General features: G+C 32.0%; 1 protein-coding gene across 4 annotated transcripts in view; it reads left to right on the top strand.

The window, feature by feature from the left end:
• Positions 1-17,266, top strand: part of POLK (DNA polymerase kappa) — a 63,504-nt gene that overhangs the window by 38,179 nt on the left and 8,059 nt on the right. For all 4 annotated transcript variants that reach the window (XM_023520412.1, XM_011375137.2, XM_011375136.2 and 1 more), the window contains 7 exons: positions 1,598-1,750; positions 3,346-3,477; positions 6,299-6,452; positions 9,974-10,213; positions 11,372-11,496; positions 12,613-12,779; positions 15,292-15,324. In XM_023520412.1, the coding sequence (XP_023376180.1) occupies positions 1,598-1,750; positions 3,346-3,477; positions 6,299-6,452; positions 9,974-10,213; positions 11,372-11,496; positions 12,613-12,779; positions 15,292-15,324 (1,004 nt within the window). The remainder of the gene's footprint in view (positions 1-1,597; positions 1,751-3,345; positions 3,478-6,298; positions 6,453-9,973; positions 10,214-11,371; positions 11,497-12,612; positions 12,780-15,291; positions 15,325-17,266) is intronic.

The raw sequence follows: 17,266 nt of genomic DNA, 5'->3' as shown, positions 1-17,266 counted from the left end.
TATATATATAATTCCTTTTCTCTCCTCCCTTTCTCTCTTATGAGGAAAGACTAAAGGCAGATAAGTTCTTTTCCCTCCTTATCTAAGATAAAGTTTCTTCTTAGGTACTAAACTTACGATTTAGTATCTAATACAATAAGTGCCTAGTTAAGAACAGGGAAACAAGGCAGAAGAACAGACTGAAGAAGGCACAGAGCACCCCATGTCATTCAGTGAGTTGCAGCCTAAATAGGAGCAGACCCTCTTGAGAGTCTTAACTATGGCTGCTGGAAACAAATATGAATGCGACTGCTTCTAAGGGAGAAATTGCAATCTTACCTTCAGCTAGTGGGCAGCCAGTATCAATATAATGCTGAGAAAGAATGCCAGGAAAAAAAGTTCTGCAGAATAGAAGGAAAGTTGAAGTCCAGTGAGGGGGAAATGCTACATTATACCCCTGAACTCTCCACCTTTGAGGAGACCTGCTATGGGGATCTCCACATGAAGGAAATTGCTTACCTATTTCTGGCTGTTTTCCCCTCAATTTTTGACTGCTTTGCTCTGCAGCTATCTACTGATCCTTTTAGTAATAGATTTCATTTATTGAACTTGTACTATGTGCAGATCACTCTTCCATGTATTCTTTATATATTCTGTCTCACTCAGTAGCTTTCCCCTCTTCTCATGATTTTACTGGTCTTACTGACTTCTCCATGTGTTACGTAGATCCAAAAGGTCACACTGCCACCCCGAGCAGGAGGGAAATTGAGAAAGTGCGTATTTAGCTTTTTCAGCCTCTATAGTAGAGGCCACTAAAAAGGAACCTTGGGAATGGGTATGTCTGCTACATAAACCCTTTTGTTGTTGCCCTACTTTGCTTATTTGTATGCCTTTTCATTTATCTTTCTTATCACTCCAAATCTTTCTAAAGACATAAAAATTTTTTAAAAAATTAAAATTCTTTACTGTTATATTTAACATACGTATTGACATTTATTGAAATTTCATGAAAGAATAAATTGCAACTTAAGTTTTCAATATTGATTTGTATAGACTAACAGTTATCAAATTTTAGCCTTATAAAAGCAGTTATACAGAGGGAATGTTTACACATACTTTGGTATGTTCAGTTATATAGTACTATTTAGCATAAATATCATATACCGAAGAGATATAATCTTTTGTCGTTAATTTCCTTTGTTGCTATTTTAAGACAATATTATGGGTCTGATAGTTTATTTTACCTAAACTGCAGCTTTTAGTTACAGTTAAGTTGTTCTCCCAATTTATAAAGCAGTAGGATCATTCGATATAAGCAGTTGGAATAGCTTGTTCATTCAATATTTATTAAGTACTTGTTATGTGCTTGTGGGTATTGAGAAATCTAAGAATTGGTAGGGAACAGACTGTCTATGTTTCTGAAAGTAAAAGCAATTCCCAGCCTAAATAAATAGCAAGCAAATATACATAGATAGGTGGGTGGGCAGATAGACGGATGCTGCATGTATAGATGGACAGACAGAGACAGAGATACCTACTAAAACCAAGATTAATATTATGATTAGTAGTGTTGCAATATTATATTGTCGAAAGTAAGTTCACTTTTTTAAAATTTAAGGCTGACAGATTTGCAATGGAACTAGAACAGAACCGGGATCTGAACAATACCATAGTACATGTTGACATGGATGCTTTCTATGCAGCTGTAGAAATGAGGGACAATCCAGAACTAAAGGATAAGCCCATTGCTGTAGGATCATCAAGTATGTTGGTAAGTAGGTAAAGATTAAAGACAAAAAGGAAATTTCATAACATATTCAAGTAAGCTTTACTGATTTATAAAGGGGGAAGACTTTATTGAAATCAACCAGTTTATGGAGAATTTTTCTGGTTGTTTTATGTGTTCAATAACTAAATCCTTTCAATATTCCTTTTCTCATGATTCTGTAATTTGAGTAGAGTATATAATGGGGATGGCAAATCTCTACCTGGGGTCGGCTACGGCTGTTTAGCTGGAGCTGGAGGATCCAAAATGGCTTCACTATCATGCCTGGCACTTTGCCTGACCGAGATGGCTAGAAGCCAGGTTTCCCTTCTCCTCATGGTACATTATTACTTAGTAATCTAACCCAAGATCTTTACATGGTTGCTGCATCCCAAAAATGCAAAGGCAGAGGCTGCAGACTTTGTGATGCCTAGGCTTCATAACTCACGTAATGTCACTCCCTCATATTCTTTTGGTCAAAGCATGTCACAAAGCAAGTCACTTGGCCTGGGGAACTAGAACCCATCTTTTGATAGGAGGAACTGTAAAATATTATAGCTATGATTCACAATCTACCACAAAACTAAAAGTTAAAGGAAGTCACATCTAAAATTTTGTTTCTACACTATTATAGATCTAGCTCATATCAATTTCATTACTTACTTATATTTAAAGCATTCGTTTATCTTTCTAGTGCTGTCTGCATTTCCTTTTCTAGATTACTGACCAAGGATAGGCATGGTTTAGAGTACTATCAGATTTTTTAAATGCCATTCAAAAACCATTAATAGCAAATTGGTATTATTATCTTGAAATAATTATTCCATTTGATAGATTCTGTTTTGCATTTTTTTGACTTTTTACTTGAGATTTCAAACAAAGATTTCATTTGTGATAAAAATTTTTATGCGGTACTGGGGTCTGCCACATTGACATAGACTTGTCAGGTATCAACAGGATTTAATAAGTAATGGTCTCCTTTTTACTCTCAGGTTTTTAGTTCCATGTCCTAGTTAAAATGTTTTCACTAAAAAAGATATTCAAGCCTTAAGAAGAAAACTTTATTTTTTAAAGTTCTTTTAATCTTTTATCACTTCATTTTGGAGACTTGATTTGGCTGACCGTATATGAGACCTTTGATTTTTATTCTAGATGAAAAATTTCTAAAATCCCAAATATAGCAAATTCCAAATCTATACTATTATACCATAATACCACTTTCTATACTATTACTAAACTCTTACTTTTAAGTAATATCACCCACTATCATCCAAACTTTGATATGTATGTAGTACTATATTATGGGTATGCTTTAAAACCAGTGAAGTTTAGTGACTGGAAATGTTAAGAGAACTTTTTATTAGCACAGTCTTGCTTATTCCCTGGTGTCACATTATAAATATGAGGACAGCAGTGAGAGAGGACATTTCTTTATCCTACCATGGCAGGATAAAATCAAAGCTTGATTCGAGACAGTGACCTATAAAAGAAATGTCCTTGAGTTGAAAATGCACACCAGTAATGTGTTTCTTGTGAATGCATCGATCAATATGTTCATTTAGGTTTCTATATTTTTTCCTATGTGGTCCATTTTCTTTCAGAGTACTTCAAATTACCATGCAAGGAGGTTTGGAGTTCGTGCAGCCATGCCAGGATTTATTGCTAAAAGACTCTGCCCACAACTTATTATAATACCCCCAAACTTTGATAAATATCGAGCTGTGAGTAGAGAGGTAAGTCTGCTGTCTCACCCCTACTTTGAGTCTTTCACTGACCTCCTGTCACCTACAAAGTTAAGTCCAAATGCCACATCAGAATTTGGCCTTAGCTTATTCCTTTACTCTCACCTCCTACCACTTCTGCAGTTTATAAATTGAATACTGAGTTGTAGATGGTATCCAGAATACACTCTTCTATTTCCCAGTTCTCTACTTTTCCACATGTTTTTTCATCTGCTTAGAAAACTCTGTTTCCCTAGAAAATGTTGCATTACTTTAATTATAACCTAAATTAACTTTAGCTATTTTTTTCTTAATGTGCAATATATGTTTTCTGAAATCACCTGATATTTATAATTTACAGAATCTACTCAAGTGATTAATTTCAACCTCTCTCTGAAACATTTTTTTTATGAATGTTTTTAAACAGTAACAAAATTCATTTATTTTGAGTAGATGCTTTCCTTGGCCCACAGTCTAGTAATGATGCTTACAAGTATTTAATTTCCAAGAGACTGGTAATCAAAGAAAAAAGAGAACAATCTATTGCTTAGAAAAAGACCTATGAAGTATAAAGTTTTGATTATTTAATAAAATTGCCTACTGTCATATATAAAAAACTGCCATTTTCTCTGTTTTTGATAACAAGTAAACTATCATACCAGCGGTGGGACTTAAAAGAATGCTACATCAAACACTTTTAGACTACTGTGGTAAAATGCATTTTGTTAAAGACTACTGTCTGAATTGAAGCACTTAAAAAACTATGGCCTACTAATCAAAAATACTCACAAATATAGTGGACAGTTTGATGATGGACATGAGGGCGGGGTTGGCAGGCTGGGAGAATGGGGCGAAGGGTTAAAGAAGTATAAATTAGTAGTTGATAGTTGGTCACAGAGATGGGGAGCATAGCAGAGGGAATGCAATTAGCATTAATATGATGGCTAGGTGGAGGGCCATGGGAGGGAGAGAGAATTGGGGAGATTGTTTTATGAACTATATAGATGTCTAACCAATGTAGTGTATACTTGAGACTAATTTAGATAGATGGATAGATAGATAGATAAATGGCCTGGTTCACTCTTCTTATTTGTATTCTACTTCATTTCCCCTAGAAATGAACCTCCCCAAATTAAAATGATAAAAATGTTTTAAGTTAAAAATTTTTTTTGAACTTTTTTCAAAAAGTCTGTGGAAGCAAGTGCTTTTGTGCCCATTCACGTTTGATTACTGCTTATCCATTTTACTATATTCTTAATTAAAAAGAGATGAAATGCTGACCTTAAATATTATAGGTTTTTAATGTGTTTAAAAATCCTTCAAAGACTTCGTAAGAAAGAATTTTTTTAAGTCCTACTTTGAGTAAAACTTTGGACAGTATGATAATGAGAACTAAATTGTTTTAATTATCTTTAGTTATTTACTTAAGTTAGAGAAATTTTTCTTCAAATTTGAATAGGATCTGACTAGTTTACTTACAGATAAAAATGGATTTTTAAAGTGTAAGTCAACTACAGCATAAATTCACTGACTATAAATACATTAATATTGGTGGCTTGGTTTAAAAGTGTAAAGAAAAGCTATTTTTGTCTTATCCAAAAGAATAGGATAGCTTTACCTTTTCTTGAAGCCTAAGTACTTGATTTTTACTGGAACAGGTCTATTCTTGTTCTTAAAGCAGTATGCTATATATTAAAAAAGTTAGTGAGTACTTCTCATTCAGAGTAATCTCAGTTGGCTGCCAAGTACAGACTTTCCAGAGTTTCATTTTCACTAGAAAGATTCTATTTGAGGATATTATAAAAATGGTTTCTTCTACAAGAACAAAGCTAATTAAGGTACTCTCTGAGCAAAGCTTGGCCAAGTTTTATGTCACCATTTTCTAAAATTACCTTTGACTCAGCTGTTCATAATTATATTAAGCTAAAAAGCTTTCTTTTTATAAATCATCAGAAAAGGTTTTCTCATGATACAGCAGACAGCTTTTAAATACTAGATGGAACCATAACATAATTTAGCAAGTATATTTTTCTAATATACATATTATTTTGGCAACCATTTCCTCTAATTTCAGCTAATACGTCAGTGATTAAAAACTTTCAGTTACATGTAATACAACTATCTTATATAAAAGGCATTCCTGGAATCATACAGAAATTCCAGTCTTTTTATGTATTTCTTTTATCCCAAGATGCAACTCCAGACTATTCCCCATCATTTAATATAGTCACAGACACAACAGATTTTGTCATCTTTTCCATTATAAATCCTGAAAATTGAACTTTGTTTTTCTGAATGGATACATGCATTAATGTGTGTATTGAGTGTTTTATGTGCATATTATAATTGATTGAAATAGAATAACTTTCTAAAGCAAGATAGTACTTTTATGTAAGATTATGCCTTTTAAAAATAGGATCCTATTTTGTTAAAGACTACTGTCTGAATTGAAGCAAAAGTAGAAGTTCTCACTTCTACTTTTGATCAACTACTTAAAATTATGTTGCTCAGCTATTTTTTTCTGCGCCTGCCAGAATGATATTGTCCAAGATTTATTTGAATAACTTACTATATCTGGATATAGGTGGCTAAATACAGGTTGTATCAAATAAAGCTATTTCTTGGTCTTCTGCTTTCATGATCTATTATAATGCAAAAGAGAATTTGGACAAATTTGCCCTGGCAGTAAATTATTTATTCCCTAAATCCACGAGCTATTGATTGCAGGATCATTACTATAGTTTCAGAGTAAGAATATTAATGTTTCTTATCAGCTGTATGTGATAGGGTTGGCTATGGCAGCAAAATTTAAAACATTTTGTTCCTTTTGAAGGTTAAGGAAATACTTGCTGATTATGATCCTAATTTTATGGCCATGAGTCTTGATGAAGCCTACTTGAATATAACAAAGCACTTACAGGAAAGACAAAATTGGCCCGAGGACAAAAGAAAGTATTTCATCAAAACAGAAGAGTCTGTAGAAAATGGTAAGCAGTTTATTAGAACAATCAAACTAAAAAACAAACAAACAAAACCCTTTGAATTAACCTAGTTAACTTACTAGCATACTTAGATGTTAGAACTAGCTATACTTTTATTATGAAAAATTATTAAAAATGAAAAATCAGAAACTTAAAATATGCCAGTGTATTTTCTGAATATCACTTTTAAACCAAATGAGATTGTTAAATCTCTGGACTTTAAGAATGTGCAGAAAAGTTTATAAAACACATTATAGTAATATAGGCTCTACTGAACAGTTAAAATGTACATGTTTTTATCCAGAGAAAATCTAACTTTATTTTTTAAATTATAGATGACAAACATGTAAAAACATTTTAGCATAGATGTTATATAACCATATAATGTGCATAAATGTACAGAAAATACATAAATAAATAGACATAAATGATCAATAATAAAAAGAAAAAGTGCGTGCAGAGTCTCTGAACAAAGTGATTTCACTGCAGTTCTTTTCCTAAGATCTAACTAACAAAGGGTTGGAATGCATTGAATCTGAGGATGTAATCTGTTTAAAGTGGCCTTGTAGTTGTTAATAGAAAATAGATTTTTAAAATATTTGCTTCAAACATATCAAAATATTGGGTGAGTTTTTTCCTTCATTTCCCAAATTAACGACTCCTCAACTCCTTTCTTTGCCTTGGACCTCATTTTGATTCTTTTATATACAATGAAATAGAAGTTTCATGACCTTAAGGGTTTTTTCTGGTGGTCCCTTTATTACCTATCCAAAATGATGCCAAGAAACGTGCAGATATTATGCATACTGCTTACAACCCTCTGTCAAAGGTATGATTATTTCAATTGTCTGAGCTGTCCTGGACCCCTTAGCAAAGTTCATCTGGATGGAAAGATAGAAACAGAGGGTTTGCTCACAACCCACAGCCACATTTCATGTTTACAACTCATTGACTGCTTCAGAAGCCACAGGCAGCAGTGGGGAAACCTGTTTGTAGCTTTCCCTGAAGCAAAAATGGTGGATTCTCAGTGGCATAAAGTTCTCTCACATTGTTTGGCTCTCAGATCTTTGGAGCAAGTTTAAATATAGCCATCAAATCACAACTTCATTACCTTCTTTACAGTTTTATGGGGTAGGTCTCTTTATTAGAAACACTAAACAATAAACAAGCATAATTTCTGGACAATAGGGGCTTGGAGCAAAAAAAGGTTTTCTTTTCTTAGTTTAACTTTATTGTTTGGGTAAGTGGCACATAAAGCCAAATGTCACTTTTTTAAAATCTCACTGTGTTAGTTCCTTACTTTTCACCAGAGAAAAGAGTGGGAGTAGCATTAAATGGTTACGTCGAAGCATCTCCTGAGGGCCTCTTATAAAAATTACTTTCACAATATATTTTTAAAAATTACATTGGAATTAAGGGTAAATGTTTTCATTCTCTACCTGGGTTCTTTTTATTTATTATATGTCCAACCTCACTATGAGGGTGTAAATTTTTAATATCTATTGCTTTTAACATTTTTATGAACTTTCATATATTTCATATTCTTAAGCAATTTAAATAGTTTAACTTTTTTTGTCATGTATAAATACCTGTGGGCTGTATTTTCATGCATATTTGATTGCACATTATGCAATGAGAAGCTGTCAACAGTGAGTTGGAGCCACACAGGTGATTAATACATCTTCCTCTAATATCCAAGACATTTTTCTGCTGTGTGCCCTTTTCTAAAAGGTGCGATCTTTGGCAAAGTATTGCTAACTGTTATATCTATACACAAATAAAATAATAATTATTATTTTATGTTTATTCTGCCATATAAATCCAAATGGTAAGTGCCAAGGAATGCGTGAAACGGAAATACTGTACACTTTTTAGTACTTACCATCCAAATGGGTGCTTTCCACCTAGTGTTTCAGATTATAAGAAACCTTAGTTTTGTACTCTGATCTCCTCAGTTATGGGGATTATGAAGATATTTCTTTCAGAAAGCAAATAAGAAACCACTTCAGCATTTAGTTGCATAGCCAGGCTTCACAGAGAAGTAGACAGACCGAAAAGATAATTATGCCATTGAGCAGCAGCTCTAACAAAATCTTACTATAGTGTTCTGCTATCAGAGTGACTCACCTGAGGGCAGGGTGATAGAACTATGAGGAACATAAACATGGCATAAGGAACTGCAGAAGGGTTTTATGATTGTGACAGACACCTTACTTGGTCTGCAGTTTTTCGGTAGCTCTCTTTATGTTGACGTCTACTCATTCAGATGGGGAAAAGGAAAATACCATTTCAAGTGTGCCACAGTCTTAATCTCCTCTGAATTGCTTTGCATTTTAAAACCAGAACGTTGCAATGAAAGGAACTGAAGCACATAAATAATAGCTAATGTTTAAGTTCAAAATAATGTTTATTTTGTAAATGTCCTGGAAATTCAGTTTTTGGAAAACATCTGTCTGTAACTTAAGTCATATTGTATACTTTAAAATTTAAAACTAATCAGGAGTTGTCACATTATTTATATTATCTTTAAAAAAAATTTTTCTCAAAGGCTAAATTTATTTTTAAAGTAATATGCATTCATATGTGTCTTGAAACAAGAAATTTAAGTTTTACTTCTGCATTTACTTTAATTTGGAAAACATTTCTATGTAATAAAATTATGAAATGGGATCAGAATGCTCTGTTGTTATCTTAGTTGTTATAAATACATTAAAACTGCATTTTTCCTCCATTAAATCCAAAAAGTAAAGTTTTTAATGGATTTGTTCATGAGGACATTTTTACTATCAGTATAGATTTAGGTGTATTTTGGAGTCCATTATGAAAAATGAAAAAAAAAAAATAAAGTAACCATATTGATATTTTTAATCTACTTTTTAATAATAACAGTTTATAGCCTATTAATAAAAAAGGCTTCTTTCCCTTAACCTTGGACCATGGTTAATCTGATCAGAACTTAAGAGTTTGTATATTCGGAAAAGTATAACTTCTAGAAGTAATTTCTATTTATTTCAAATAGTAAAGATACTTTATAAACAAGCAAGTAAAATTAAAGTCATCATTTGGAAGAAGAAAATTTAATTTTTTTTTTTAAACAAAACTTATTTTTCAGGCATTTATTCTAGATTGCTTAATGCCTGTTTCCCTTACTCTTAAATTCTAATTTAAGAAGATTCTTTTTTTTTCTCCCCTGAGATGAGTAAAGGTAAAAAAACCTTTAATTTTTTTTTTTTAAAGAAAAATATAATAAGAATCTAAACCCAATTCTGAGGTACAAAAATTAGTTTTATCTTAGGATATTTCTTTTTAAAATGTATACTATTGAAATGGATAATATGTTTAAGAAAATCTTAAAATCAATTTTTTTAACAGTTAAAAATATAAATTATAATATTTCCGATCTTGATTCTTAAAAACAAAACTAAACTAGATCTTTTTTGTTTTTAGGAAGAATGTGATGAAACCTAATTTATGAAATATGTACTTATTAAAATGAGGGTGAATTACTGTTCGTGTTTATAATTTAGATAAACCAGGAAAGGAAGATAATAAACTGAGTGAGCATGAACGATCCATCTCTCCACTGCTTTTTGAAGATAGTCCTCCTGATTTGCAGACCCCAGGAAATACTTCTCAAGTGAACGCTGAAGAACGAAATAATCCTCAAATACTCCAAAACTCAGTTGTTTTTGGTACATCAGCTGAGGAAGTGGTAAAGGAAATTCGTTTCAGAATCGAGCAAAAAACAACACTGACAGCCAGTGCAGGTACTTAACAAGATATTAATGGCTACAATAATTATAATTTTCAGATTGGCTAATTTAAGTATAATATTAGTAGTTTCTCATTATGAAGTATATAGTAACATGTTACTTAATCATTTTTTGATTCAACTCCTAATAACCTTACCTATTTAGAATACCTAGAACCTACTACAGGTAAGCCAGAGTAAGCCAAAAAGCCTGAACTCAAGGAAAAAACTATCATAAATCTCACATGTCTTTCCTCTGTTAACAATAAAATATATTTTAATTGATTTTGGGTAGACTGCACCCTATTCAAGATTACAGTGCAGGAGAGAGCTCAGATGGCCACAAGGTAATACACAGGAGAAACACCAGCTAGAAACATAACAATCTAGGACCATCAGGTGAAGGGAAAAAGAGCTTTTCATATGTCAATAACCCGTGAGAATAACACTGAGTCTTAGCATAGAAACTGACATTGGTCATGAGGACCCTAAATTATCTTATAAAAGCTATGTTATTATAAGATTATTCTTTTCTTTTTATATCAAAGCATGCGAATAAGTAATTTTAGGAAGATTTGTATAAAAATTGAAATGAACAATTTAATGATTATATTAGAATATTCCTATTTTATTTTATCTTAATCATTAAGACTCCTAGAAATTACAAAATACCTTTTTTAAAAGTAGTACTTTACTCTATAACATAAAAAGTGTGCACCTATTTCAATATTTTTATTTTAAATATACTACAAACCATAATCTCTGATTTTTTTCTTTATGTGGATAATCTATACAGAGGAGCTTTTCAAAGAGTAAACGTACATCCTAATTTACATTTTGGATCTTTTCTATAAGATAGACCTGTGTTTCTACTGAAGATAGTAAATAAACTAATAATATCACTTAAACTCAGAAATTATTCTTAGACTTTAAAATACCATGGAGATTAAGTAGTACTAATTTCTGCTGCCAAAATAACTAATACAATTCCATTTTCTAAAGCTATAGCAAGTCTTGAGGAGATAGATAATAATTAAAATGTTATTTTAAAAGTAGCATTCTACATCATTTTAAATCTTTTACACTTAATATTGTTTTTTTCTATATTATCATCACACATTTAAAAATCATACATGTCAACTTCTTTGTGTCATCAAAGTGTTCTTCTCTTAAGGCATTGCCCCAAATACAATGTTAGCAAAAGTGTGCAGTGATAAGAATAAACCGAATGGACAATACCAAATTCTTCCCAACAGACAAGCTGTGATGGACTTCATCAAGGACTTACCCATTAGAAAGGTGAGATTTTATATAAAATTTATCATTTGTTTATATACTGTGAATTCTGAAGGGTAATATTTAGGATAATAATCATCATCATTCTTTGCTGAAACGTTTTAAAACAATAGGTAACAAGCAAGATGTGTGATGGATGATTGAATTTGGACTTGAAGAAATTTTTCTATTAAACCCTAAAAGGGAGGTTTGCTGAAAAGTTTTAAGAAAGTAATAGATGATAGACTTTTAAGTGTACCCCTGCCAAAAAAAGTGAAATAAAAAAGAATACTTGTAAGAGTCCTTTCAGCTAAAACTTAACATACTGTCTTAGTTCTAAAGTACAGATTGCTACCTGATTAATAGGCACGATACTTCAAAGAGATTTATAATTTTAATTGTTTTTGAAAAAAAATAAAATACCATCTTTAAAATGGTAAAATGATCCCTTAAGGGTTATAGAAAAGAAAGGTATATTTTGTTATTTTTTAAAGCTTCTAGATTTTCTGCATATATATGCATGTTTTTAAAAACAATAATTGCACTATACACTATTTGGTATTCTAGGGCTTGCTTTTTACTCGATATAACATATATGAGTAAATTTAAATAAAGCATTTTTCAATGTTCAGAAGAAAGGCTCTATCAAAATATATAATGTGTAATGATTACTGAATAGTATATGTAAGGTATAGCTGTAAAGCAGTGTTTTCCAATATGTTTTTTAAGGTATGAATAGGTGTTCCATTAAAAAAGGATCTGGGGTCAAATAACTTTGGAACAGACCTGCTTTGATGAGTCACAAAGATACTGGAGTATTAAAGATTCCTAAGCCTTGCAGTAAAAAGTTCAATTTAAATTTCTTTATCCCATTATTCCCCAAGTTTACTTGACCACGGAACTCTTTTTTTAATGCTTTTAAAAATTTTATTTAAAATTAAATTTAAAATTTTAATGTCCAAGGAACACTAGTTTAGGAAATGTGACTGGAAGTAATTAAAGCAGTTTTCTTGCATGACTTTTAAAAATAGTCACGTTATTCATGCCTCTTAGTGATTATAAAAGATATAATGAGATTATAATATCAGTTCTTAGCTTAATTTAAAAATGTATTAATAATAAATACTGATTCTCTTTTAGGTTTCTGGAATAGGAAAAGTTACAGAGAAAATGTTAAAGGCCCTTGGAATTATTACTTGTACAGAGCTTTACCAACAGAGGGCATTACTTTCTCTTCTTTTCTCTGAAACATCTTGGCATTATTTCCTTCATATTTCCCTGGGTCTAGGGTCAACACACCTGGCAAGGTACCTATATGTATAGTCATTCTGCTTTTTCTTTATCATTTGCTGAAATAACAGTTTTAACCATCAAGGCAGAGGATGTAAGAATAACATGTTTTAAAATTCTTTTAGGCTACTTCAATTCAGAATATAATTTTTGAATTAGAGTGAAAAGATTAGATGTGAGAGAAAATGAAAAGAGGAATAAAGAATCATTTCTAGGTTGTTGACCACAGTAATTGAATAGGTGAACAGAGGTATGATGGGTACTGTCTTGTCTGTACTTGCCTTGTTCATTGTTCAGAACACAAGAATACTGGTGGTCACTAGTCAGGGGGATCACTTCGTAAATTATATAAATGTCTAACCCCTACGCTGTTCACAAGAAACTAATACAAAATAATATTGAATGTCAACTGTAATTGAAAAATCAAAGGGTTGGTGGGGAGGAGGTGTAGGGAAATAAGAAGTTCAAACTTCCAGGTATAAAACAAATAAGTCTTGGAGATGTGGTATACAGCATAGAGAATATAATCAATGATATTGTGATAGCATTGTAGTGTTAGATGAGTGCTGGACTTATCATGGTGATCACTTTAGATATGTAAATGTTGAATAACTATGGTATACACCTGAAACTAATACGATATTGTGTATGTTAGCTATGTTTTAATAAAAATCTTTTGTAAAAAAGAAAAAAAAAAGAATATTGGTGGTCAGATTGTTAAGGAAAGAAAGATGGCTCATATTCCAGAATTCACTCTTTAAACAAGGAGATTTAATGATTCTTTGAAAGCCTTCATGAACTACCTATATTTCTTTTCTTTTTCTAGATTTGTAAATGATTCATTCATTCACTGAGTACTCACTTTGCGTTAGATGCTGTTCTAGGCCCTGGGGATAATAACAATAAACAAGACAGTCCTGCCTTCATGGAGTTTACAGACTAGTGTGAGAGATGGAAAGTTACCAAATAAACAAATTAAGAAAGTAAGACAGAGTGAGGGCAAAGAAAATGGCTTGAAGGGAGGAGGTAAGAGTGAGGGTTAGCAATGCTCATCCAGAGGCAGAAGAGACCAGCCATGCAAAAATCTAGAAGAGGGGAGAGGTATACGAGAGGCCCTGTGTTTTCTTCCCTGCCACTCTTTCATCTAGGTCTTAAAAAGAAGTATCCTAGAGCTAGAATGGTACACTTTTAGGGGTGGGCTAAAGTCCCCTTTAGAAGGGACTAAAAAAATAGAATGGGAATTAACACTCAGCACTATTTTTACAGTTTTGTCATCAGCCTGTCAGTCTGCCTTCAAAATAACTCTTTTATATTCTTATACTTAAACTAAAGGAGAACAGGAGGATTACTGAGGAGGCATATAAAATAAGTTCAATTAACCAATTAAACCTGTTAAATCTTACAGAGATTGCAAGGCTGAATCTTACAGAGGTTGCTTTTCCTTCTTTCCATGCTCCTCATTCTTTTGAGTCCACAGTTAGCTGACTTTGATTTCGAGTAGATATAATAAAAGATAAGAAAAAGATATCATAGTACTATACATAATCTAGTATTTTGAAGATAATGGGAAATAAAACTGTCTTCTTTCATCTAAAAGTATCTTCTTATTTCCCTAGTGCTTGAAAACAATATAGTTCTTGAGGTAGTTCCAGATGCAGGTAATGGTTATTTTAAGTAAAATTCATAGGTCATTTTAAATAATATAAAAAGCAAACCTACCTTCCCTTCTATCTACATTCTCTACTCCCCTGCTATGCTTTATTTTGAAATCTATAGTATTACTCCCCTTGTAACACATTCTGTATTTACTTCTGTATTTGTCTGTCTCCTTCCACTAGAATACACGTTTCTTAAGGGCAGGCACTTGGTCTGTTTTGTTCATTACTGTATCCCCAAGGCCTAGAACAGTGCTTAATTCATCATAGGTTCTCTAAATCTTTGGAAAATGAATAATCTACATATAATTTTGGCTTTTTGGTTTCAACTGCTTCTATCAGAGTAGCTAGAATCCAACCAAACTAGATGTTTCCAATTTCCAATCCTCATCTTATTGCGATATGTCAAATTCTGACAAAGGTTCTATAGATGAATAATGAGTAGGCTATTGGAGGCAGAAGTTAATGTACTAAGCCAAAAACTAGATAACTGATATTAAATTATTTAAAATTTAATTATATCCTATAATTGCAAGTTATTACACTACCATCTGCTACTGGTTTTTATAAGTTGTGGTTTTGATATGCAGGCTTTTAATAGAAGCTCTTTATAATACCAACCTATTTTCAAATTTGTTCTCTTTGATAGATATAGACTTGATCCATGACACACCTTATCTCTCTCCGTTCTTTCAATGATAGTTTTATTTTTAGATTAAAAAACCTCACTGTTTTTTCATGACATATAACTTTTAATCAAAAACATTATTGAGATCTCAAAACAGTAATTGATAATGTTAAATCTTCTTGGCTGACTAAGAGAAACTCAGTCTCCTTTGAGAAAGCAAATAAAAACTTTTTCTTTTATTTCAAGGGATGCAGAGAGGAAAAGCATGAGTGTTGAAAGGTAATATTTTACTATTTATTATTAATTGTTCCTAATTCATGTTATTTAAAATTAATTTTTAGTAACATCTCACTGAAATTTAAAAATCTGTTTTCAAACCACAGAATTCTCTTCAGTTTACATTCCTGAAGTAAATATCCCAGTACAATTTATTGTCTTTACTTGCTATGCTCTCAACGGGAAAAAAATTAAATGTAGTTTTTTTTTAAATGGTAGTTTTGTTTCTATTCAGTGAAACACCAAGTATTTTAGGATTTTAAATCTTAATTTCTTGCCTTGTTTATCAGAAAAATTATACTGAGTAGTTATTTGGGAAGTTGAAGAAGTGACAATGGAAATACTTCCTAAAACTTGTCAAATATTGGTGAATGAGCAGAGGCATCAAATAGTAAGATATTGATGAAAGAGAGCTCAGAATTGATCTAGTTCAGTGGTTTACAATTTTCTTTAGAAGTCAAATGAAATCTTGCTGGAAACCTTATTGTTTTGGGAAATACGTCATTTCTAACATATTCTATTGACAAGATTATGGGAGTGAAAAGCAATAAACTCTAGGAGGGGGTATACTAGTTTCTTATTGGTGCTATGACAAATTATCACAAATTTAGTGGTTTAAGACAACACAGATTTATTCTCTTACAGTTCAGAATTAGTAAGGTCAGAAGTCCTAATATTAAGGTGTTGGCAGGGCTGCCTGCATTCCTTCTATAGGTTCTAGGGGAGAATCCATTTCTTTATCAAAAGCTTTTTGAGGCTACCTACATTCTTTGTCTCATGGACTCATCCTCCATCTTCAAACTCGGCATCTTCTCTTTCTCTAACTCTGACCCTCCTGCTTCCTTCACATAAGGAACCTTGGGATTACATTGGACCCACCTGGATAATTTAAGATAATCTCCCCAGCTTGATTTAATCACATCTGCAAAGTCCTTTTTGTGATATAATATACTCACTTCAGAGGATTAGGATTTGAACATCTTTGGGGACCAGTATTTTGCCTGCTACAGGGGGCAAGCAATTTGGCAATATCTATCAAAATTACAGAAACATATGTACTTTGATCCCGTAGTTCTTTTTTTAGTAATTCATTCCACAGATATAATCACATGTCATTTTACATGTATACAAGGTTATTCTTTGCATTTTTTTTTTTTATAATAGCAAGAGATTGAAAATAACTTAAATATCCATGAATGTGGATCGGGTTAAATGATCTTACACCTTTAAATTAGAGTATTATGCTGCCATATAAAAATGAGGAAATTATTTACTCATAGGGAACTTTCCAGGATGAACTGAGAAAAGCAAGGTGCTAAACAATGTGTCTAATATTCTGCTTATGTAAAAAATAAGAGGAAAATATTTGCTTGTTTACTTTTATATGCATAAGATATTTCTGGAGGAATTCATAATAGGAAGCTGGCAACATTGGCTGCCACTAGAGAAGAGATCTGAGTAGCTGGGGATAGAGTTAGAAGTAGGTGTCTGAAAAGTTGTTTGCACACGGTTTTTTATTCATTACTCTGATCTCTCTCCAGTATCTTCCCTGTTTATGTTAATATGACTTTTCACTTCTTTCAACGCTCTTGTGCAGATGAATTCAAAATTTCTACTTTTAATCTTACCAGCCCTCCATTTTCAGTTGCTTATTAGAAAACTGTACCTAGGCTGCCATTAATCAACCCCCCTTAAATCTACTTGAAGATATACTCTTTCAGAAAATACATGTGCAATGATTGGAGTGATGTTCTCATCTGTACTTTCTTAAGAAAATTCTCTGTAGCAGAGTCTATATACATAAATACATTAATGTGCTTTAAGTTTCTGGGGGCATTATCATTATCTGTTGGTTACTTTAATCATCTTTTTAAAAAATATTATAGAGAGAGCAAAAGCATAAAAGCACATTTTTGCTAGTAAGCTTAACTATCTAAATGATCTT

This window comes from Pteropus vampyrus, unplaced genomic scaffold (assembly GCF_000151845.1).
Source record: "Pteropus vampyrus isolate Shadow unplaced genomic scaffold, Pvam_2.0 Scaffold262, whole genome shotgun sequence".
In the NCBI taxonomy this organism is placed as follows: Eukaryota; Metazoa; Chordata; class Mammalia; order Chiroptera; family Pteropodidae; genus Pteropus; species Pteropus vampyrus.
Note: the sequence above shows the minus strand (reverse complement) of the source record. Positions and strands in the feature narration are given on the sequence as shown.